Source organism: Heptranchias perlo, unplaced genomic scaffold (assembly GCF_035084215.1).
Source record: "Heptranchias perlo isolate sHepPer1 unplaced genomic scaffold, sHepPer1.hap1 HAP1_SCAFFOLD_162, whole genome shotgun sequence".
NCBI classification, from domain to species: domain Eukaryota; kingdom Metazoa; phylum Chordata; class Chondrichthyes; order Hexanchiformes; family Hexanchidae; genus Heptranchias; species Heptranchias perlo.
In genome coordinates, this window is record NW_027138881.1 from 684,852 (window position 1) to 709,856 (window position 25,005).

The window sequence follows — 25,005 nt, forward strand, 5'->3', positions numbered from 1 at the left end:
ATTACGTCCTTCCTGTCATGTGGTGACTAGAACTGCGCACAATTCTCCAGCTGTGGCCTTACCAGCGTTTTATACAGTTCCATCATTACATCCCTGCTTTTGTATTCTATACCTCGGCTAATAACGGAGAGCATTCCGTATGCCTTCTTCACAACCTTATCTACTTGTACTGCCACCTTCAGGGACCTGTGCACATGCACTCCAAGGTCTCTCACTTCCTCTACCCCTCTCAATATATTCCCGTTTACTGCGTATTCCCTTTTACTGTTTGCCCTCCCTAAGTGCATTACCTCACACTTCTCCGAGTTGAACTCCATTTGCCACTTTTCCGCCCACTCCACCAACCCATTGATATCTTCTTGGAGTCTACAGCTATCCTCTTCACTATCAACTACACGGACAATTTTTGTGTCGTCTGCAAATTTGCCAATCATGCCCCCTACATTCAAGTCCAAATCATTAATATATACCACAAACAGCAAGGGGCCCAACACTGAGCCCTGTGGCACACCACTGGAAACGGATTTCCATTTGCAAAGACATCCACCGACTTTTGCCCTTTGTTTCCTGTTACTGAGCCAATTTTGGATCCAATTCATCACATTTCCCTGTATCCCATGGGCTTTTACCTTTCTGACCAGTCTGCCATGAGGGACCTTGTCAAATGCCTTACTAAAATCCATGTAGACAACATCCACTGCACTACCCTCATCAATCCTCCTCGTCACTTCCTCAAAGAATTCAATCAGATTTGTAAGGCATGACCTTCCCTGAACAAATCCATGCTGACTATCCCTGATTAAACCATGCCTTTCCAAGTGACAGTTCATCCTATCTCTCACTCTTGATTCTAATAGTTTGCCCACCACCAAGGTAAAACTGACCGGCCTATAATTGTTCAGCCTTTCCCTTGTACCCTTTTTAAACAATGGTACTACGTTTGCAGTCTTCCAGTCCTCCGGTACCTCCCCTGTATCTAGTGAGGATTGGAAAATGATCCTCAGAGCATCCGCTATTTCCTCCCTGGCTTCCTTCAATAGCCCAGGAAACAATCCATCCGGCCCTGGTGACTTATCAACTTGCAAGGATTCCAGTCCCTCTAGTACTTCCTCTCTCGTTATGTTTACCTTATCCAATATTTCACACCTCTCCTCTTTAACTACTACGTCCGGATCATCCCTTTCCTTTCTGAATACGGAGACAAAATATTCATTTAAAACCCTACCTACATCCTCTGCTTCTATGCACAAGTTACCCTTATCATCCCTGATAGGTCCCACCTTTTCCTTAGCTATCCTCTTGTTCTTAATGTACTGATAAAACATCTTTGGGTTTTCTTTAATCTTACGAGCTAATATTTTTTCATGCCCTATCTTTGCTTTCCTTATTTCCTTTTTTACGTCATCCCTGTACTTTCTATACTCCTCTGGGCTTTCTGCAGTATTTAGTTTTCTGTGACAGTCATAAGCTTTCTTTTTCTGCTTTATCTTGCCCTGTATACTTGTAGACAACCAGGGGGCTCTAAATTTGGCAGTGCCACCCTTTTTCTTTGAGGGGACGTGTCTGCATTGTACCCGTAGAATTTCACTTTTAAAGTGCCTTCCACGGATTTCTCCTCAAGTAGTTGTGTCCAGTCCACTTCTGCCAAATCACCTCTTAGTTCTGTAAAAATTGCCTTCCCCCAATGTAAACGTTTACTCCTGATTTAATTCTGTCCTTTTCCATAATAATGCTAAAACTAACTGAATTGTGGTCACTATCCCCAATATGGTCACCCACTGTCACTTCACCCACTTGCCCATCTTCATTTCCCAGGACTAAATCTAGAATTGCATCCCCTCTTGTTGGGCTTGTCACGTACTGGCTAAAAAAGTTCTCCTGGACACCGATCAAGAATTTTGCGCCCTCTGTGCCCCTCACAGTGTTTGAATCCCAGTTGATGTTCAGGTAGTTGAAGTCCCCTATTAATATTGCCCTCTTATTTTTGCACTCAGAAATTTGCCTACATATTTGTTCTTCTATCTCCCTTTCGCTATTCGGGGGTCTATAGTACACTCCTAGTAGTGTGACTGCCCCTTTTTTTTTACTTCTTAGCTCAACCCATATGGCCTCGATTGATGATCCATTTAGCATATCATCCCTTCTCACAACTGTAATTGATTCTTTAACCAATAATGTTACCCCCCCCCTCCTCTTTTATCACCCACTCTATCCTGCCTGAAAACTCTACATCCAGGGATATTGAGCTGCCAATTATCTCCCTCTTTAAGCTAGTGATATCATGCTGCCATGTGTCTATCTGTGCCCTTAGCTCATCTGCTTTGTTTGTAATACTCCTTGCATTGAAGTATATACCCTTTAACCCCGTCAAATTCCTGTGCTGAACACGATTTAACCTTTGCTTCTTTTGCCTTTCTGAGTCGCTAACTATGTCACTAACTGCTTTTCTACTTCCCGTTTCCTGATCTGATTTTGTCCTATCTGTACCTGCCCTTTGGTTCCCATCCCCCTGCCATACTAGTTTAAACCCTCCCCAACACAACTAGCAAATGCCCCCGTGGGGATATTGGTCCCAGTTCCGCTTGGGTGCAACCTGTCCAGCTTGTACAGGTCCCGCCTTTCCCAGCAATTAATCCAGTGAACCTTTGTTGCACGGCCTCTAAGGCAAGTATATCCTTCCTTGGATAAGGAGACCAAAGCTGTACGCAGTACTCTAGGTGAGGTCTCACCAAAGCCCTGTACAACTGTAGTAAGACTTCTTTACTCTTGTACTCCAATCCCCTTGCAATAAAGGCCAACATGCCATTTGCATTCCCAATTGCCCGCCGCACCTGCATGCTAACTTTTTGCGTTTCTTGTACCAAGACACCCAAGTCTCTCTGGACAACAACATTTAATAGTTTCTCACCATTTAAAAAATATTCTGTTTTTCTATTCTTCCTACCAAATGAGGTGCCAACCTGGTGAAGCTACAACACAGGACTACATGCATGCTAAACAGCGGAAGCAACATGCTATAGACAGAGCTAAGCGATTCCACAACCAACATAGGAACATAGGAACAGGAGTAGGCCATTCAGCCCCTCGTGCCTGCTCCGCCATTTGATAAGATCATGGCTGATCTGTGATCTAACTCCATATACCTGCCTTTGGCCCATATCCCTTAATACCTTTGGTTGCCAAAAAGCAATCTATCGCAGATTTAAATTTAGCAATTGAGCTAGTATCAATTGCTGTTTGCGGAGAGAGTTCCAAACTTCTACAACCCTTTGTGTGTAGAAATGTTTTCTAATCTTGCTCCTGAAAGGTCTGGCTCTAATATTTAGACTGTGCCCCCTACTCCTAAAATCCCCAACCAGCGGAAATAGTTTCTCTCTATCCACCCTATCTGTTCCCCTTAATATCTTATAAACTTCGATCAGATCACCCCTTAACCTTCGAAACTCCAGAGAATACAACCCCAATTTGTGTAATCTCTCCTCGTAACTTAACCCTTGAAGTCCGGGTATCATTCTAGTAAACCTACGCTGCACTCCCTCCAAGGCCAATATGTCCTTCCGAAGGTGCGGTGCCCAGAACTGCTCACAGTACTCCAGGTGCGGTCTAACCAGGGTTTTGTATAGCTGCAGCATAACTTCTGCCCCCTTGTACTCTAGTCCTCTAGATATAAAGGCCAGCATTCCATTTGCCTTCTTGATTATTTTCTGCACCTGTTCATGACACTTCAATGATCTATGTACCTGAACCCCTAAGTCCCTTTGGACATACACTGTTTTAACTTTTTACCATTTAGAAAGTACCCTGTTCTATCCTTTTTTGATCCAAAGTGGATGACCTCACATTTGTCTACATTGAATTCCATTTGCCACAGTTTTGCCCATTTGCTCGACGGATCAGATCAAAGCTCTGCAGTCCTGCCACATCCAGTCATGAATGGTGGTGGACAATAAAACAACTGATGGGAAGAGGAGGCTCTATGAACATCCCCATCCTCAATGATGGCGGAGTCCAGCACGTGAGTGCAAAAGACAAGGCTGAAGTGTTTGCAACCATCTTCAGCCAGAAGTGCCGAGTGGATGATCCATCTCGGCCTCCTCCCGATGTCCCCACCATCACAGAAGCCAGTCTTCAGCCAATTCGATTCATTCCACAGGATATCAAGAATCGGCTGAGTGCACTGGATACAGCAAAGGCTATGGGCCCCGACAACATCCCGGCTGTAGTGCTGAAGGCTTGTGCTCCAGAACTAGCCGCGCCTCTAGCCAAGCTGTTCCAGTACAGCTACAACACTGGCATCTACCCGACAATGTGGAAAATTGCCCAGGTATGTCCTGTCCACAAAAAGCAGGACAAATCCAATCTGGCCAATTACTGCCCCATCAGTCTACTCTCAATCATCAGCAAAGTGATGGAAGGTGTCGTCGACAGTGCTATCAAGCGGCACTTACTCACCAATAACCTGCTCACCGACGCTCAGTTTGGGTTCCACCAGGACCACTCGGCTCCAGACCTCATTACAGCCTTGGTCCAAACATGGACAAAAGAGCTGAATTCCAGAGGTGAGGTGAGAGTGACTGCCCTTGACACCAAGGCAGCATTTGACCGAGTGTGGCACCAAGGAGCCCTAGTAAAATTGAAGTCAATGGGAATCAGGGGGAAAACTCTCCAGTGGCTGGAGTCATACCGAGCACAAAGGAAGGTGGTAGTGGTTGTTAAAGGCCAATCATCTCAGCCCCAGGACATTGCTGCAGGAGTTCCTCAGGGCAGTGTCCTCGGCCCAACCATCTTCAGCTGCTTCATCAATGACCTTCCCTCCATCATAAGGTCAGAAATGGGGATGTTCACTGATGATTGCAGTGTTCAGTTCCATTCGCAACCCCTCAGATAATGAAGCAGTCCGTGCCCGCATGCAGCAAGACCTGGACAATATCCAGGCTTGGGCTCATAAGTGGCAAGTAACATTCGCACCAGACAAGTGCCAGGCAATGACCATCTCCAACGAGAGAGTCTAATCACCTCCCCTGACATTCAAAAGCATTACCATCGCTGAATCCCCCACCATCAACATCCTGGGAGTCACCATTGACCAGGAACTTAACTGGACCAGCCACATAAATACTGTGGCTATAAGAGCAGGTCAGAGGCTGGGTATTCTGCGGCAAGTGACTCACCTCCTGACTCCCCAAAGCCTTTCCACCATCTACAAGGCACAAGTCAGGAGTGTGATGGAATACTCTTCACTTGCCTGGATTAGTGCAGCTCCAACAACATTCAAGAAGCTCGACACCATCCAGGACAAAGCAACCCGCTTGATTGGCATCCCATCCACCACCCTAAACATTCACTCTCTTCACCACCGGCACACTGTGGCTGCAGGGTGTACCATCTACATGATGCACTGCAGCAACTCGCCAAGGCTTCTTCGACAGCACCTCCCAAACCCTCGACCTCTACCACCTAGAAGGACAATGGCAGCAGCCACATGGGAACAACACCACCTCCACCTTCCCCTCCAAGTCACACACCATCCCGACTTGGAAATATATCGCCGTTCCTTCATTGTCGCTGAGTCAAAATCCTGGAACTCCCTACCTAACAGCACTGTGGGAGAACCTTCACCACACGGACTGCAGCGGTTCAAGAAGGCGACTCACCACCACCTTCTCAAGGGCAATTAGGGATGGGCAATAAATGCTGGCATCGCCAGCGACGCCCACATCCTATGAACGAATAAAAACATTTTTGAAAACCTCACATTTCCCCACATTATATTCCATCTGCTACCTTCTTGCCCACTCACTTAATCTGTCTATATCCCTTTGCAGACTCTGTGTCCTCCTCATGGTTTACTTTCCCACCTAGCTTTGTATCGCCAGCAAACTTGGATACATTACACTTGGTCCCTTCATCTAAGTCATTAATATAGATTGTAAATAACTGAGGCCCAAGCACCGATCCTTGCGGCACCCCACTAGTTACAACCTGCCGACCCGAAAATGACCCATTTATCCCTACTCTCTGTTTTCTGTCCGTTAACCAATCCTCTATCCATGATGATATATTACCCCCAATCCCGTGAGCCCTTATCTTGCGCACCAACCTTTCATGTGGCACCTTATCAAGTTCCTTTTGAAAATCCAGATATGCTACATCCACTGGTTCCCTTTTATCTACCCTACTAGTTACATCTTCAAAAAACTCTAATAAATTTGTCAAACACGATTTCCCTTTCATAAAAACATGTTGACTCTGCCTAATCATATTATGATTTTCTAAGTGCCCTGTTTACCACTTCCTTAATAATGGATCCCAGCATTTTCCCGACGACTGATGTCAGGCTAACTGGCCTGTAGTTCCCTGTTATCTCTCTCCCTCCTTTCTTGAATAGCAGGGTTACATTTGCTACCTTCCAATCCACGGGAACCGTTCTAGAATGTAGGGAATTCTGGAAGATCATAACTAATGCATGCACTATCTCTGTAGCCACTTCTTTTAGAACCCTCCGGTGTAGGCCATCAGGTCCAGGGGATTTATCGGCTTTTAGTCCCTATTAGTTTCTCAAGTACTTTTTCCCTCCTGATAATAATTACTTTAAGTTCCTCACTCTCATTAGCCCCTTGGTTCCCCACTATTTCTGGTATGCTTTTTGTGTCTTCTACTGTGAAGACAGATACAAAATATTTGTTTATCGCATCTGACATTTCCTGATTACTCATTATAATTTCTCCTGTCTCAGCCTCTAAGGGACCAATGTTTACTTTTGCTAATCTCTTCCTTTTTATACACTTATAGAAGCTCTTACAATCCGTTTTTATATTTCTTGCTAGTTTACTTTCATATTCTATTTTCTCCCTTATCAATTTTTTGGTCGTCCTTTGCTGGTTTCTAAAACTCTCCCAATCCCCAGGCTTACTACTCTTCTTGGCAACATTATAAGCCTCTCTCTTTAATCTAATACTATCCTTAATTTCTTTAGTTAGCCACGGAAGGATCACTTTTCCCATAGAGTCTTTATTTCTCAATGGAATGTATATTTATTGAGAATATTGAAATGTTTCTTTAAATGTTTGCGATTGCTTTTCAACCATCATACCCTTTAATCTAATTTCCCAATCTACCTTAGGCAACTCGCCCCTCATACCTATGTAATTGGCTTTATTTAAGTTTAAGACTCTAGTTTCGGACTTAAGTATGTCACTTTCAAACTCAATGTGAATTTCTATCATATTATGATCACTCTTCCCCAGAGGATCCTTTACTGTGAGATTACTAATTAACCCTGTCTCATTACACAATACAAGATCTAAAATTGCCTGTTCCCTGGTTGGTTCCGTGACATTTTGCTCTCGGACTACCTCCTGACTACTTTTGCCAATTTGATTTGCCCTGTCTATATGGAGATTAAAGTCCTCTATGATGACTGCATTACCTTTGTTACAAGTTCCTCTTATTTCATGATTAATACTCTGTCCAAATGGTATTGCTACTATTAGAGGGCTATAAACTACTCCCACCAGTGTTTTCTGCCCCTTATTATTTTTTATATCCACCCATACTGATTCTACTTCCTGATCTTCCGAGCCAAGATCCTTATGTGTCCAATTCTGGGCACCGCACTTTAAGAAAGATGTGAAGGCCTTAGAGAGAGTGCAGAAAAGATTTACTTGAATGGTTCCAGGGATGAAGGACTTCATTTATGTGGATAGACTGGAGAACCTTGGGTTGTTCTCCTTAGAGTAGAGAAGGTTGTGAGAAGATTTGATAGAGGTATTCAAAATCATGAAGGGTCTAGACAGAATAGATAGAGAGAAACTGTTCCCATTTGTGGAAGGGTCAAGAACCAGAGGACATAGATTTAAGGTGATTGGCAAAAGAACCAAAGGTGACATGAGGAAAAACTTTTTTACATAGCGAATGGTTAGGATCTGGAATGCACTGCCCGAGGGGGTGGTGGAGGCAGATTCAGTCATGGTTTTCAAATGGGAACTGGATAAGTACTTAAAGGAAAAAAATTTGCAGGGCTATGAGGAAAGGGCGGGGGAGTGGGACTAGCTGGATTTCTCTTGTAGAGAGCCGGCACGGACTTAACGGGCCGAATGGCCTCCTTTCGTGCTGTAAACTTTCTATGATTTTAAGTGACTGTGAGAAAGTGGCCAGAGGGAAATTGAGCCTAGAGAAAGTGACCAGAGAGAATGTGACCCAGAGAACGTGAACCGGAGAACGTGACCCAGAGAGGGGGCGGTGAGAGGAACATATGAACAGGAGGAGGCCATTCAGCCCCTCCAGCCTGTTCCACCATTCAATGAAATCATTGCTGATCCGTATCCAACTCCATCCACCAGCTTTGGCTCCAAATCCTTAATATTAAGAAAGGGGAAAAATCTAAGAATCTCAGATTTAAAATTATTAATTGAGCAAGCATCTACTGCTTTTTGTGGGAGAGAGTTCCACATTTCTACCACCCTTAGTGTGAAGAAATGTTTCCTAACTTCTCTCCTAAATGTCCTGGCTCTGATTTTAAGGTTATTTTCCCTTGTCCCAGACTCCCCAACCAGCTGAAAAAGTTTCTATCCACCCTATCAATTCCTTTAAAAATCCTAAAAACCTCAATCAAATCACCTCTTAACCTTCAGTATTCCAGGGAATACAAGCCGAGTTTCTGTGATCTCCCCTCACAATCTAACCCTTGAAACCCTCACCACAGGCCGGTGGATCTGCGCTGCGCTCCGGCCAAGGCCAACATCCTTTCCGAGGTGCGGTGCCCAGAGAGGCCGCTCTCTCCCTTCACCCTCCCCGCAATCTGAACCGATCAGCTCCCGGCCCCAGGCCCCAGGCTCCCGCCGGCGGTGAAACGCGCCCGGTGCCGATGCTGTGGGTTCGCGTTCTCCCGGTTTAAAGCCCCGAGTCCCGGTACCTGCAAACCCCTGGAGAACGGGCAGAAGAGGACCAGGTGGAGCAGCCTCCGGGCGCGTCTCATCCTCCGACCGGCCGCTTCACACAAACAAACCGGTGCGGTCCCTAGTAACCGGAGCCGAGCAGCTCCCGATCCCCATTAACCGGATCCAGGCTGTGCCGCCGCTCCCGGCCCCTTTAATCGACTCGATGCAGCTTCTCCCTCCGAGCTGGAATCCCGGTCCCAGCCGCTCCCCCCCGGGCACCGATCACAGCTCCAGCCCATTCGGGGGGCTCGGGCCGCGGGTCGGCTCCGCGCCGGGGGCTCGGGCCGCGGGTCGGCTCCGCGCCGGGGGCTCGGGCCGCGGGTCGGCTCCGCGCCGGGGGCTCGGGCCGCGGGTTCTCGGATTCACAGGAGCGATGGGCATGCGCCGGGCAGAGAGAGAGGCGAGGCCGGGCTCCTGCCAATCTACAGCGGGCGGGGCGGCGGGGGGGGGGGGGGGGGATCATCAGCGGGAATCACACCGTCAGGAATTTGATCAACAGGAATCTCATCAACAAGAACCAGACCGACAGGAATCCCATCAGGAATCTCACCATCAGGAATCTCACCATCAGGAATCTCACCATCAGGAATCTCACCATCAGGAATCTCACCGTCAGGAATCTCACCATCAGGAAATGCACGAACAAGAATTTGAGCAACAAGAAACACACCAACAGGAATATCATCAATCGGAATCTCACCTACAGGAATCTAATCAACAGAAATCACTGCATCAGGAATTGCAGCAATAGAAATATCACCAGCAGCAATCTCACCAACAGGAATTTCAGCATCAGGAATCTCAACAATAGGAATGTCATCAATCGGAATCTCACCAAGAACAATCATACCAACAGCAGTCATGGACATTCAGCCACCGACCTTCGGGTAAGCGTACTCCAAGGCGGCCTTCGAGACACACGACAACGCAAAATCGTCGAGCAGAAATTGATAGCCAAGTTCCGCACCCATGAGGACGGCCTCAACCGGGATCTTGGGTTCATGTCACGCTACACGTAACCCCACCAGCGAACAAATGTTATCTGTTTTTAATATAACGGGTCATTGACTGTCTTCCTTCTCTCTCTCTCTTTTTTTTGGGGGTTTGTATATTCGGTGGCCTTTTAGGTGACACCTTTCTGTCTGCACATTGTGATTGCCTTGGCAACGGGCAGTAATCACCAGGCATTGTTCTGTGATTTTCAAATGCGAAGGATTCGAAAATTCCATTTCCACATTCACCTGAGGAAGGAGGAAGCCTCCGAAAGCTTGTGGAATTTAAAATAAATTTGTTGGACTATAACTTGGTGTTGTGAAATTGTTTACAATTGTCAACCCCAGTCCATCACCGGCATCTCCACAATAGGAATTTCAGCATTAGGAATTTCCCCAACAGGAATCTCATCAATCAGAATCTCACCTACAGGAATCTCCCCAACAGGAATCTCACCAATGGAATCACAGCATCAGGAACTTCATAATGGGAATCTCACATACAGAAATTTCATCAACAGGAATCTCATCAACAAATATCACAGCACCAGGAATCACAGCATCAAGAATCTCATCAAAAAGCATCACACCAACAGGAATGTCACCAACAGGAATCTGACCAATGGAATCACACCAACAGAAATCTCATTAAAGGGAATCACACCAACAGAAATCTGACCAACGGAATCACAGCATCAGGAATTTCATAACAGGAACCACACCAACAAGAATCTAATCAACAGGAATCATCACTTTAGAACATAAGAACATAAGAAATAGGAGCAGGAGTAGGCCAATCGGCCCCTCGAGCCTGCTCCGCCATTCAATAAGATCATGGCTGATCTGATCCTAACCTCAAATCTAAATTCATGTCCAATTTCCTGCCCGCTCCCCGTAACCCCTAATTCCCTTTACTTCTAGGAAACTGTCTATTTCTGTTTTAAATTTATTTAATGATGTAGCTTCCACAGCTTCCTGGGGCAGCAAATTCCACAGACCTACTACCCTCTGAGTGAAGAAGTTTCTCCTCATCTCAGTTTTGAAAGAGCAGCCCCTTATTCTAAGATTATGCCCCCTAGTTCTAGCTTCACCCATCCTTGGGAACATCCTTACTGCATCTACCCAATCAAGCCCCTTCACAATCTTATATGTTTCAATAAGATCGCTTCTCATTCTTCTGAACTCCAATGAGTAGAGTCCCAATCTACTCAACCTCTCCTCATATGTCCGCCCCCTCATCCCCGGGATTAACCGAGTGAACCTTCTTTGTACTGCCTCGAGAGCAAGTATGTCTTTTCTTAAGTATGGAGACCAAAACTGTATGCAGTATTCCAGGTGCGGTCTCACCAATACCTTATATAACTGCAGCAATACCTCCCTGTTTTTATATTCTATCCCCCTAGCAATAAAAGCCAACATTCCGTTGGCCTTCTTGATCACCTGCTGCACCTGCATACTAACCTTTTGATTTTCTTGCACTAGGACCCCCAGATCCCTTTGTACTGCAGTACTTTCCAGTTTCTCGCCATTAAGATAATAACTTGCTCTCTGATTTTTCCTGCCAAAGTGCATAACCTCACATTTTCCAATATTGTATTGCACCTGCCAAATCTCCGCCCACTCACCCAGCCTGTCTATATCCCCTTGTAGGTTTTTTATGTCCTCCTCACTCTCTACTTTCCCTCCCATCTTTGTATCATCTGCAAACTTTGATATGTTACACTCAGTCCCCTCCTCCAAATCGTTAATATAGATTGTAAAGAGTTGGGGACCCGGCACCGACCCCTGTGGAACACCACTGGCTACTGGTTGCCAGTCCGAGAATGAACCATTTATCCCAACTCTCTGCTTCCTGTTAGATAACCAATCCTCCACCCATGCCAGAATATTACCCCCAATCCAGTGATTCTTTATCTTGAGCAATAATCTTTTATGTGGCACCTTGTCGAATGCCTTCTGGAAGTCTAAATATACTACGTCCAATGGTTCCCCTTTATCCACCCTGTACGTTATGTCCTCAAAGAACTCAAGCAAATTTGTCAGACATGACTTCCCCTTCGTAAAGCCATGCTGACCTTGTCCTATTAAATTATGTTTATCCAAATGTTCCGATACTGTCTCCTTAATAGTAGACTCCAAAATTTTACCCACCACAGATGTTAGGCTAACTGGTCTATAATTTCCAGCCTTCTGCCTACTACCCTTTTTAAATAAGGGTGTTACATTAGCAGTTTTCCAATCTGCCGGGACCTTTGCCGAGTCCAGAGAATTTTGGAAAATTATTACTAAAGCATCCACAATCCCTACTGCCACTTCCCTCAAGACCCTAGGATGTAAGCCATCAGGTCCAGGGGATTTATCCGCCTTGAGTCCCATTAATTTACTGAGTACCAATTCCTTAGTGATTTTAATCGTATTTAGCTCCTCCTCCCCTCGAGCCCCCTGTTTGTCCAGTGTTGGGATATTCTTAGTGTCCTCTACCGTAAAGACTGAAACAAAATATTTGTTCGGCATTTTTGCCATCTCCATGTTTCCCATCATTAATTTCCCGGTCTCATCCTCTCAGGGACCTACGTTTGCCTTAGCCACCCTTTTTCTTTTTATATAACTGTAGAAACTCTTGCTATCTGTTTTTATATAATTTGCTAATTTATTTTCATAATCTATCTTCCCTTTCTTAATCAATCCTTTAGTTACTTTTTGCTGTCTTTTGAAGACTTCCCAATCTTCTATCCTCCCACTAAGTTTGGCTACCTTATATGTCCTTGTTTTTAGTTGGATACTATCCTTAATTTCTTTACTTAGCCACGGATGGCTGTCATTTCTTTTACACCCTTTTTTCCTCAGTGGAATATATTTTTTTTGAAAGTTGTAAAATAACTCCTTAAATGAACACCACTGTTCATGTACCGTCTTACCCTTTAATCTATTTTCCCGGTCCACTTTAATCAATTCCGCTCTCATACCATCATAGTCTCCTTTATTCAAGCTCAGTACGCTTGTTTGAGAACCAACCTTCTCACCCTCTAATTGGATATGGAATGTAACCATGTTATGGTCACTCATTCCAAGGGGATCCTTAACTAGGACATTATTAATTAATCCTGGCTCATTACACAGGACCAGGTCCAAGGTTGCTTGCCCCCTTGTAGGATCAGTTACATACTGCTCAAGAAATCCATCCCTAATACACTCAATAAACTCTTCCTCAAGGCTGCCCTGCCCAATTTGATTTGTCCAGTTAATATGATAGTTAAAATCCCCCATAATTATAGCTGTTCCCTTATTACATGCCCCGACTATTTCCTGATTAATACTTCTTCCAGCAGAGTTGCAACTATTAGGAGGCCTATATACTACGCCCACGAGTGTTTTTTTCCCCTTATTATTCCTTATCTCTACCCAAACTGTTTCATTATCCTGATCCTTTGTCCCAATATCATTTCTCTGTATTACAGTGATTCCTTCCTTTACTAACATAGCCACCCCACCTCCCCTTCCTTCCTGCCTGTCCTTCCTGATTGTTAAATACCCTGGCATATTTAATTCCCAGTCGTTGTCACCCTGCAGCCATGTTTCTGTAATGGCCACAAGATCGTACCCAAACATAGTTATTTGTGCCGTTAACTCGTCCATTTTGTTATGAATGCTACATGCATTCAGATAAAGAACTTTCAAATATGTTTTGTGACACTTAGTTCCTGCTTTTTCCTTTTTTAACACTTTACCTTTTACTCCATACCTTCTGTCCCTTCCTGACACGCTTTCCTCTGTCTCCTTGCTCAGGTTCCCAACCCCCTGCCACAGCTTTGATGCTGGGTTAATCCCCTTACGCCTTCTAGTTTTTATTTTATCTGTCGTGCCTAAAGTACACTTTCTTTCCGCTGCTCTACGCTTTTCCCTTTCACTTGTTCTTGAACAACTGTTTGTACTATTTGTATTATGGATTTCCCCTGGGTCTTCCCCTCTCTTGCTGCTCTCAACTTTATTCCCTTCTGACTCCCCGCTCAGGTTCCCATCCCCCTGCCACTCTAGTTTAAACCTTCCCCAACAGCACTAGCAAACACCCCCGCGAGGACATTGGTCCCGGTCCTGCTCGGGTGTAACCCGTCTCGTTTGTACAGGTCCCACCTTCCCCAGAACCGGTCCCAATGTCCCAGGAATCTAAATCCCTCCCTCCTACACCATCCCTGCAGCCACGCATTCATCCTGTCTATTCTCCTGTTCCTATACTCACTAGCACGTGGCACTGGTAGTAATCCTGAGATCACTACCTTTGAAGTCCTGTTTTTTAATTTATCTCCTAACTCCTTAAATTCACCTTGCAGGACCCCATCCCTTTTTTTACCTATGTCGTTGGTACCAATATGGACCACGACTACTGGCTGTTCACCCTCCCCCTCCAGAATGCCCTGCAGCCGCTCCGTGACATCCTTGACCCTAGCACCAGGGAGGCAACATACCATCCTGGAGTCACGTTTGCGGCCGCAGAAACACCTATCTGTTCCCCTTACAATCGAATCCCCTATCACTATAGCCCTGCCACTCTTCTTCCTCCCCTCCTGTGCAGCAGAGCCACCCATGGTGCCCCGAACCTGGCTCTTGCTGCTTTCCCCTGATAAGCCATCTCCCCCAACAGTATCTAAAGCAGATATTTTGATCAACAGGAATCTCACCAACAGGAATCAGAGCATCAGTAATCTCACCAACAGGAATCACAGCATCAGGAATTTGATCAACAGGAATCACACCAACCGGAATCTCACCAAAATGAATTTCACCAACAGGAATCACAACACCAGGAATTCAATCAACAGGAATCATATCAACAGGAATGACATCAACACGAATCTCACCAACAAGAATTTCATCAACAGGAATCGCAACATCAGGAATCTCAACATCAGAAATCGCAGCATCAGGAATCTCACCAACAGTATTCACAGCATCGGGAATTTCATCAACAGGAAGTGCACCAAGAATTGGAGCAACAGGAATCACACCAACAAGAAACACACCAACATAAATCTCATTATCAGGAATCTCAACATGAAAAATCACAACATCAGGAATCTCATTAACAGGAATCTAATCAACAGAAATCACCGCATCAGGAATTTGATCAACAGGAATTGCAGCAACAGGATTCTCACCAACAGGAATCTGACCAATGGAATCACAGCATCAGGAATTTCACAACAGGAATCACACATTCAGAAATTTCAACATCAGGAATCTCATCAACAGGAATCACACCAACAGAAATCTGACCAATGGAATCACAGCATATGGAATTTCATAACAGGAACCAAACCAACAAGAATCTCACCAACAGGAATCACCACTTCAGGAATTTGATCAACAGGAATGTCACCAGTAGGAATCTCACAAAAACAGGAATCAGGGCATCAGGAATCTCACCAAAAAGAATCACACTAACAGGAATCACACATACAGAAATTTCATCATCAGGAATCTCATCAACAGGAATTTGACCAATGGAATCACACCAACAGAAATTTTATCAATAGGATCTCACCAACAGGAATGTCATCAAAAGGAATCACACCAACAGGAATCAAATCAACAAAAATCACAGCAACAGGAATTTGACCAAGAGGAATCAAAGCATCTGGAAATTTATCGACAGGAATCTCATCAACAGGAATCCCATCATCAGGAATCTCAACAACAGGAATAACACCAACAGGAATCTCATCAAAAGGAATCACACCAACAACAATCTCATCAACAGGAATCAAACCACCAGCAATGTCATCAACAGGAATCACAGCATCAGGAATCACATCAACACGAATCTCACCAACAGGAATTCATCAAGCGGAATCGCAGCATCAGGAATCTCAGCATCAGAAATCACAGCATTAGGAATTTGACCAAGAGGAATCACGGCATCAGGAAATTTATCAACAGGAATCACACCAACAGGAATTCGATCAACAGGAATCACACCAACAGAAATCAAATCAATGAAAATCACAGCATCAGGAGTTTGACCAAGAGGAATCAAAGCATCAGGAAATTTATCAACAGGAATCTCATCAATGGGAATCACACCAATAGGAATTCGATCAACAGGAATCACACCAACACGAACCTCACCAACAGGAATCACACCAACACGAACCTCACCAACATGAACCTCACCAACATGAACCTCACCGACAGGAATCACACCAACACGAACCTCACCAACATGAACCTCACCAACATGAACCTCACCAACAGGAATCACACCAACACGAACCTCACCAACACGAACCTCACCAACAGGAATCACACCAACAGGAATCACACCAACACGAACCTCACCAACAGGAATCACACCAACACGAACCTCACCAACAGGAATCAGAGCATCAGCAAACTCACCAAAAAGAATAATACCAACAGGAATCTCATCAACAGGAATCAAACCACCAGCAATGTCATGAACAGGAATCACACCAACAGGAACGTCATCAATTGAAATCTCACCAACAAGTATCACACCAAAAGGAATCTCACCGACAGGAATCACACCAACAGGAATTGAATCAACACAAATCTCACCAACAAGGATTTTATCAACAGGAATCACACCACCAGGAATCTCAGCATCAGAAATCACAGCATCAGGAATCTCACCAACAGTATTCACAGCATCGGGAATCTCATCAACAGTAATAGCGGCATCAGGAATTTCATCAAGAGGAATCATACCAATAGGAATTTGACCAACAGGAATCACAGCATCAGGAAATTTATCAACAGAAGTCACAGCAACAGGAATCTCATCATCAGAAAACTCAACAACAGGAATCTTATCAATCAGAATCTCATCAAAAGGAATCACACTAACAGGAATCACAGCATCAGGAATCCAACCAAAAAGAATCATACCAACAGGAATCTCAGCATTAGGAATCACACCAACAGGAATTGAAGTCAATGGGAATCAGGGGGAAAATTCTCCAGTGGCTGGAGTCATACCTAGCACAGTGGAAGATGGTAGTGGTTGTTGAAGGCCAATCATCTCAGCCCCAGGGCATTGCTGCAGGAGTTCCTCAGGACAGTGTCCTAGGCTCAACCATCTTCAGCTGCTTCATCAATGACCTTCCCTCCATCATAAGGTCAGAAATGGGGATGTTCGCTGATGATTGCACAGTGTTCAGTTCCATTCGCAACCCCTCAAATAATGAAGCAGTCTGAGCCCGCATACAGCAAGACCTAGTCAACATCCAGGTTTGGGCTCATAAGTGGCAAGTAACATTCATGCCAGACAAGTGCCAGGCAATGACCATCTCCAACAAGAGAGAGTCTAACCATCTCCCCTTGATATTACCATCGCTGAATCCCCCACCATCAACATCCTGGGGGTCATCATTGACCAGAAACTTAACTGGACCAGCCATATAAATACTGTGGCTACAAAAGCAGGTCAGAGGCTGGGTATTCTGCGGCGAGTGACTCACCTCCTGACTCCCCAAAGCCTTTCCACCATCTACAAGGCACAAGTCAGGAGTGTGATGGAATACTTTCCACTTGCCTGGATGAGTGCAGCTCCAACAACACTCAAGAAGCTCGACACCATCCAGGACAAAGCAGCCCACTTGATTGGCACCCCATCCACCACCCTAAACATTCACTTCCTTCACCACCAGCACACTGTGGCTGCAGTGTGTACCATCCACAGGATGCACTGCAGCAACTCGCCAAGGCTTCTTCGACAGCACCTCCCAAACCCGCGACCTCTACCACTTAGAAGGACAAGAGCAGCAGGTACATGGGAACAACACCACCTGCACGTTACCCTTCAAGTCACACACCATCCCAACTTAGAAATATATCGCCGTTCCTTCATCGTCGCTGGGTCAAAATCCTGGAACTCCCTTCCTAACAGCACTGTGGGAGAACCTTCACCACATGGACTGCAGCGGTTCAAGAAGGCGGCTCACCACCACCTTCTCAAGGGCAATTAGGGATGGGCAATAAATGCCGGCCTCACTAGCGACGCCAACATCCCATGAACGAATAAAAAAAAAATCTCACCATTAGGAATCACACCAACAGGAATCTCATCAACAGGAATCTGACCAATGGAATCACATCAGGAATTTCATAACAGGAATCAAACTTACAGAAATTACATCAACGGGAATCTCATCAACAAATATCACAGCATCAGGAATCACAGAATCAGGAATTTCACCAACAGGAATCACAGCATCAGGAATTTTATCGCAGGAATCACACCAACAGGAATCTCATCAGGGATCAAAGCATCAGGATCCTCAACAACAGGAATCAGCATTAGGACTATCATCAACAGGAATCGCAGCATCTGGAATTTTATCAACAGGAATCACACCAACATTAATTCAATCAACAGGAATCACAGCATCAGAAATTTTACCACAGGAGTCTCATCAACAGGAATCTCCTGGTAATTAAGCAAACGGGCAAAAATTAGGCAGATGGAATTTGTGGGAAAATGTGAAGTCATCCACTTTGGGAGGAAAAATAAAAAAGCAAAATATTATATGAATGGAGAAATACTACAAAATGCTGCGGTACAGAGGGACCTTGGTGTCCTCATACATGAAACACAAAAAGTCCACATACAGGTGCAGCAGGTAATCCGGAAGGCAAACAGAGTATTGGCCTTTATTTCTAAGGGGATGGAGTATAAAAGCAGGGAAGTCATGCTCCAACTGTACAGGGTGCTGGTCAGACCACACCTGGAGTACTGCGTACAGTTCTGGTGCTCTTATTTAAGGAAGGACATACTTGCATTGGAGGCAATTCAGAGAAGGTTCACTAGGTTGATTCCGGGTATGGAAGGGTTGTCTTATGAGGAAAGATTGAACAGATTGGGTCTATACTTATTGGAGTTTAGAAGAATGAGAAGAGATCTTATTGAAACATACAAGATTCTGAAGGGACTCGATAGGGTAGATGCTGAGAGCATGTTACCCCTCATGGGGGAATCTAAAACTAGGGGGCAAAGTCTCAGAACAAGGGGTCGCCCGTTTAAGACAGAAATGAGGAGGAATTTCTTCTCCCAGGTGGTCGTGAATCTTTGGAATTCTTTACCCCAAAAAGCTGTGGAGGCTGAGTCATTGAATACATTCAAGGCTAAGTTAGACAAATTTTTGACCAGCAAGGGAGTCAAAGAATATGGGGAAAGGGCGGGAAAGTGGAGTTGAGGTAAAAATAAGATCAGCCATGGTCTCATTAAATGGCGGAGCAGGCTCGAGGGGCCGAATGGCCTACTCCTGTTCCTATCTTTTATGGTCTTATGGTCAAAGCATCAGGATCCTCAACAACAGGAATCGCAGCTTCGGGAATCTCACCATCAGGAATGTCATCAATCGGAATCTCATCAAAAGGAATCACACCAACAGGAATCTCCTCAATAGGAATCACACCATCTGAAATCACACCAACAAGAACCACATCGACAGGAATCTCACCGACAGGAATCTAATCAACAGGAATCACACCATCAGGAATTTGACCAACAGAAATCATAGCATCAGGAATCACACCAACAGGAATCTCATCAATAGGGATCAAAGGATCAGGATCCTCAACAACAGGAATCGCAGCATCAGGACTATCAACAACAGGAATCAAACCAACAAGAACCAGACCAACAGCATTCTCACCAACAGCAATCTCACCATCAGGATTTTTATCATCAGGAATTCAATCAACAGGAATCACAACAACACGTATCTCACCAACAGGAATGTCACCAACAGGAATGTCATCAATCGGAATCTCAATAAAAGGAATCACACCAACAGGAATCTCATCAGCAGGAATCACAACAACAGAAATCACACCAACAAGAATCACAACAACATGAATCTCACCAACAGGAATCTAATCAACAGGAATCACAGCATCAGGAATTTTATCACGGGAATCACACCAACGAGAATCTCATCAATAGGCGTCTCACCAACAGGACTATTATCAACAGGAATCGCAGCATCGGGAATCTCCCCAACAGGAATCTCAATATCTGGAATCGCACCAATAGGAATCACATCGACAGGAATGTTACCAACAGGAATCATAGCATCAGGACTCTCATCAACAGGGATCACACCAAGAGGAATTCAATCAACAGGAATCACATCAACAGGATTCTCAACAAAAGGAATTCAATCAACAGGAATCACATCAACAGGATTCTCAACAAAAGGAATTCAATCAACAGGAATCACATCAACAGGATTCTCAACAAAAGGAATTCAATCAACAGGAATCACATCAACAGGATTCTCAACAAAAGGAATTTGATCAACAGGAATCTCATCAACAGCAATTCTGTCAACAGGAATCACATCAGGAATTTTATCATCAGAAATCACACCAACTGGAATCTCACCAACAGAAATGTCATCAATTGGAATCTCACCATCAAGAATGTCATCAAGCGGAATCTCATCAAAAGGAACCACACCAACGGGAATCACACCAACAGGAATCTCCTCGACAGGAATCACACCGACAGAAATCACACCATCAGGAATTTGACCAACAGGAATCACAGCATCAGGAGTCTCACCAACAGGAGTCTCACCAACAGGAGTCTCACCAACAGGGATCAAAGCATCAGGACTCTCATCAATAGGAATCACACCAACAGGAATTCAATCAACAGGAATCACATCACCAGCAATCTCATCAACAAGAATCATAGCATCAGGAATATCATCATTTCAAATCTCCTCAACAGGAATCAGACGAAGAGGAATCTCGCCAACAGGAATCTCATCAACAGCAATTTCTTCAACAGGCATCTCATCAACAGTTATCACAGTACCAGGAATGTCACCAACAGGAATCACACCAACATGTATCCCAACTACAGGAATGTCATCAATTGGAATCTCATCAACTGGAAATGGAAGGCAGAAAATTAGTGAGTGAGTCTGGAAGGCAGAGGGAACGAAGGTTAGAAAATAAACAACAGAGGAGTTTGGCAGTCCTTAAACGTATTTACCTCAATGCAAGGAGTATAGGAAATAAGGCTGATGAGCTGAGGGCATAGATAGACACGTGGCAGTATGATATCTTAACTATTACAGAAACATGGCTTAAAGAGGGCTGGACTGGCAGCTCAACATTCCTGGTTACAGGGTTTTCAGACGCAATTGAGAGGGGGATAAAAAAGGAGGGTGTGTGGCAATTTTGGTTAAGGAAACAATTACAGTTGTGAAGAGGGATGATATTTTAGAAGGAGCATCAAAAAAGGCCATATGGTTTGAGCTAAAGAACAAAAAAGGGGCAGTCACACAACTGGGAGTGTACTATAGACCCCTAAACAGTCAGAGGGAGATAGAGGAGCAAATATGTAGGCAAATTTCTGAGAAGTGCAAAAACAATAGGGCAGTAATAGTCGGGGATTTCAACAACCCGAATATTAACTGGGATACAATCAGTGTGAATGGTATAGAGGGTACAGAATTCTTAAATTGCATTCAGGAGAATTTTTTTTAGTCAGTACATAGCAAGCCCAACGAGAGGGGGCGCAGTTTTGGATTTAGTTCTAGGAAATGAAGAGGGGCAGGTGGAAGGAGTAGCAGTGGGAGAGCATTTTGGTGGTAGTGATCATAATACAGTTAGTTTTAGCATAGTTATGGAAAAGGACAAAGACAGAGCAGGAGTTAGAGTTTTCAATTCAGGAAAGGCCAATTTTACTAAACTGAGAAGTGATTTAGCAGAAGTAAACTGGAAACAGCTACTTGAAGGTAAATCAGTGTCAGAGCAGTGGGAGACATTCAAAGGGGGAGATTCAAGGGGTTCAGGGTAAACATATTACCACAAAGAAAAAGGGAGGGGCTGCCAAATCTAGAGCCCCCTGGATGACAAGAAGCATTCAGGGTAAGATAAGGCAGAAAAAGAAAGCCTATGATAGACACCGGGAACTCAATACTACGGAAAGCTTAGAGGAGTATAAAAAGTGCAGGGGTGAAGTTAAAAATGAAATTAGGAAAGCAAAGAGAGGGCATGAAAAAATATTAGCAGGTAAAATCAAAGAAAACTCAAAGATGTTTCATAAATACATTAAGAGCAAGAGGATAACTAAGGAAAGAGTCAGGCCCATTAGAGACCAAAAAGGTAAACTATGTGTGGAGGCGGAAGATGTGAGTATGGTTCTTAACGAATACTTTGCATCTGTCTTCACAAAGGAGAGGGATGATGCAGGGATTGAAGTTAAGGAGGAGGAGTGTGAAATATTAGATAGGATAAACATAGTGAGAGAGGAAGTATTAAGGGGATTAGCATCTTTGAAAGTGGATGAATCACCAGAGCCAGATGAAATGTATCCCAGGCTGTTAAAAGAAGCCAGGGAGGAAATAGTGGAGGCTTTAACAATTATTTTCCAAACTTCACTGGATACAGGTGTAGTGCCAGATGATTGGAGGACTGCTAACGTTGTACCATTGTTTAAAAAGGGACCAAGTAATTACAGGCTAGTCAGCCTAACCTCGGTGGTGGGCAAATTATTGAAATCAATTCTGAGGGACAGGATAAACGGTCACTTAGAAAGGCACGGACCAATAGGAACATAGGACCAGGAGTAGGCCATTCAGCCCCTCTGCCTGCTCCGCCATTTGATAAGATCATGGCTGATCTGTGATCTAACTCCATATACCTGCCTTTGGCCCATATCCCTTAATACCTTTGGTTGCCAAAAAGCAATCTATCTCACATTTAAATTTAGCAATTGAGCTAGTATCAATTGCCGTTTGCGGAAGAGAGTTCCAAATGTCTACCAACCTTTGTGTGTAGAAATGTTTTCTAATCTCACTCCTGAAAGGTCTGGCTCTAATTTTTAGACTGTGCCTCCTACTCCTAGAATCCCCAACCAGCGGAAATAGTTTCTCTCTATCCACCCTATCCGTTCCCCTTAATATCTTATAAACTTCGATCAGATCACCCCTTAACCTTTGAAACTCCAGAGAATACAACCCCAGTTTGTGTAATCTCTCCTCGTAACTTAACCCTTGAAGTCCGGGTATCATTCTAGTAAACCTACGCTGCACTCCCTCCAAAGCCAATATGTCCTTCCGAAGGTGCGGTGCCCAGAACTGCTCACAGTACTCCAGGTGCAGTCTAACCAGGGTCTTGTATAGCTGCAGCATAACTTCTGCCCCCTTGTACTCTAGTCCTCCAGATATAAAGGCCAGCATTCCATTTGCCTTCTTGATTATTTTCTGCACCTGTTCATGACACTTCAATGATCTATGTACCTGAACCCCTAAGTCCCTTTGGACATCCATTGTTTTTAACTTTTTACCATTTAGAAAGTACCCTGTTCTATCCTTTTTGGTCCAAAGTGGATGACCTCACATTTGCCTACATTGAATTCCATTTGCCACAGTTTTGCCCATTCACCTAATCTATCAATATCCCTTTGTAATTTTATGTTTTCATCTGCACTGCTTACAATGCCACCAATCTTTGTGTCATCGGCAAACTTAGATATGAGACTTTCTATGCCTTCATCTAAGACGTTAATAAATATTGTGAATAATTGAGGCCCCAAGACAGATCCCTGCGGGTCTCCACTAGTCACATCCTGCCAATGTGAGTACCTACCCATTATCCCTACTCTCTTGTCGCCTTTCGCTCAGCCAACTTCCTAACCAAGTCTGTACTTTTCCCTCGATTCCATGGGCTTCTATCTTAGCTAACAGTCTCTTATGTGGGACTTTATCAAATGCCTTCTGGAAGTCCATATAAATAACATCCATTGACATTCCCCTGTCCACTACTATAGTCACCTCTTCAAAAAATTCAATCAGGTTTGTCAGGCACGACCAACCTTTCACAAATCCATGCTGGCTCTCCCTGATTAACTGAAAATTCTCGAGGTGTTCAGTCACCCTATCCTTAATTATGGACTCCAGCATTTTCCCCACAACAGATGTTAGGCTAACTGGTCTATAATTCTCTGGTTTCCCTCTCTCTCCTTTCTTAAAAAGCGGAGTGACATGTGCAATTTTCCAATCTAGAGGGACAGTTCCTGAATCTAGGGAACTTTGAAAGATTATAGTTAGGGCATCTGCAATGTGCTCACCTGCTTCCTTTAAAACCCTGGGATGGAAACCATCTGGTCCTAGGGATTTGTCACTCTTTAGTGCTATTATTTTCTTCATTACTGTTGTTTTACTTATGTTAATTTGATTGAGTCCCTGTCCCCGATTCAATATTAGTTTTCTTGGGATTTCCAGCATGCTATCCTCTTTTTCTACTGTAAATACTGACGCAAAGTAATTGTTCAACATGTTCGCCATTGTCAATGACAATATCCCCACTTTCAGTTTTTAAGGGGCCAACACTGCTCCTGACCACCCTCTTTTTCCTAATATAACTATAAAAGTTCTTCGTATTGGTTTTGATATCCCTTGCGAGTTTCTTTTCATACTCTCTTTTTGTAGCCCTTACTATCTGTTTTGTGACCCTTTGTTGATCTTTGTATCTTTCCCATTCGCCAGCATCTGTGCCATTTTTTTCCTTTTTGTATGCCCTTTCCTTCTGTCTTATACTGTCCCTTACCTTTTTAATTGTCCATGGCTGTTTTTTTTGGCAAGTAGAGTTCTTGCCCCTCAGGGGTATAAACCAGTTCTGTATCACGTTAAATGTTTCTTTAAACATTTCCCACTGATCACCAGTCGTTTTACCCATTAACAGATTTGCCCAGTTTACTGTGGACAGTCTCTGTCTCATCCCATTGAAGTCGGCCTTACCCAAGTCTAGAATCTTAGCAGCTGATTCACTTTTTTCCCTTTCAAACACTACATTGAACTCGATCATGTTATGATCGCTATTGGATAAATGTTCACGCACAATTAAGCTGTTAACTAAATCTGGTTCATTACTCAATACTAAATCTAGTATGGCTTGCCCCCTTGTTGCCTCTGGGACAGATTGCTGTAGAAAACTATCCCGGACACACTCAAGAAATTCACTACCTTTCTGACATTTGCTAGTCTGCTTTTCCCAATCTATGTGAAGGTTAAAGTCCCCCATTGAGACCATTATGCCTT

At 44.2% G+C, this 25,005-nt stretch overlaps 2 protein-coding genes across 6 annotated transcripts in view; one reads left to right on the plus strand and one right to left on the minus strand.

Moving 5' to 3' along the window:
* Positions 1–25,005, minus strand: part of LOC137309330 (divergent protein kinase domain 1B-like) — a 128,983-nt gene that overhangs the window by 26,593 nt on the left and 77,385 nt on the right. Inside the window, exon 1 of one of the 5 annotated variants that reach the window (XM_067977583.1) lies at positions 8,915–9,267. The exons of 3 other annotated variants lie outside the window; for them this stretch is intronic. In XM_067977583.1, coding sequence (XP_067833684.1) covers positions 8,915–8,977 — 63 coding nt within the window. In that variant the 5' untranslated portion in view covers positions 8,978–9,267. Of the gene's footprint in view, positions 1–8,914; positions 9,268–25,005 lie in introns of those variants that run through there. One more of the 5 variants, XM_067977582.1, reaches the window with a different exon arrangement.
* Positions 18,031–20,871, plus strand: LOC137309334 (putative uncharacterized protein DDB_G0286901). Its single transcript, XM_067977589.1, has 3 exons — positions 18,031–18,377; positions 19,504–19,702; positions 19,819–20,871. Exons 1-3 carry the CDS (start codon positions 18,031–18,033, stop codon positions 20,869–20,871), a joined length of 1,599 nt encoding a protein of 532 aa, XP_067833690.1.

Coding starts and splice junctions, on each gene's coding strand:
- LOC137309334 (XM_067977589.1), top strand. CDS start 18,031: ATGGAATCACATCAGGAATTTCATAACAGGAATCAAACTTACAGAAAT. Junction 18,378..19,503: donor TCATCAACAGGAATCTCCTG/GTAATTAAGCAA, acceptor TCTCATCAATAG/GGATCAAAGGATCAGGATCC. Junction 19,703..19,818: donor GGAATGTCACCAACAGGAAT/GTCATCAATCGG, acceptor TCTCACCAACAG/GAATCTAATCAACAGGAATC.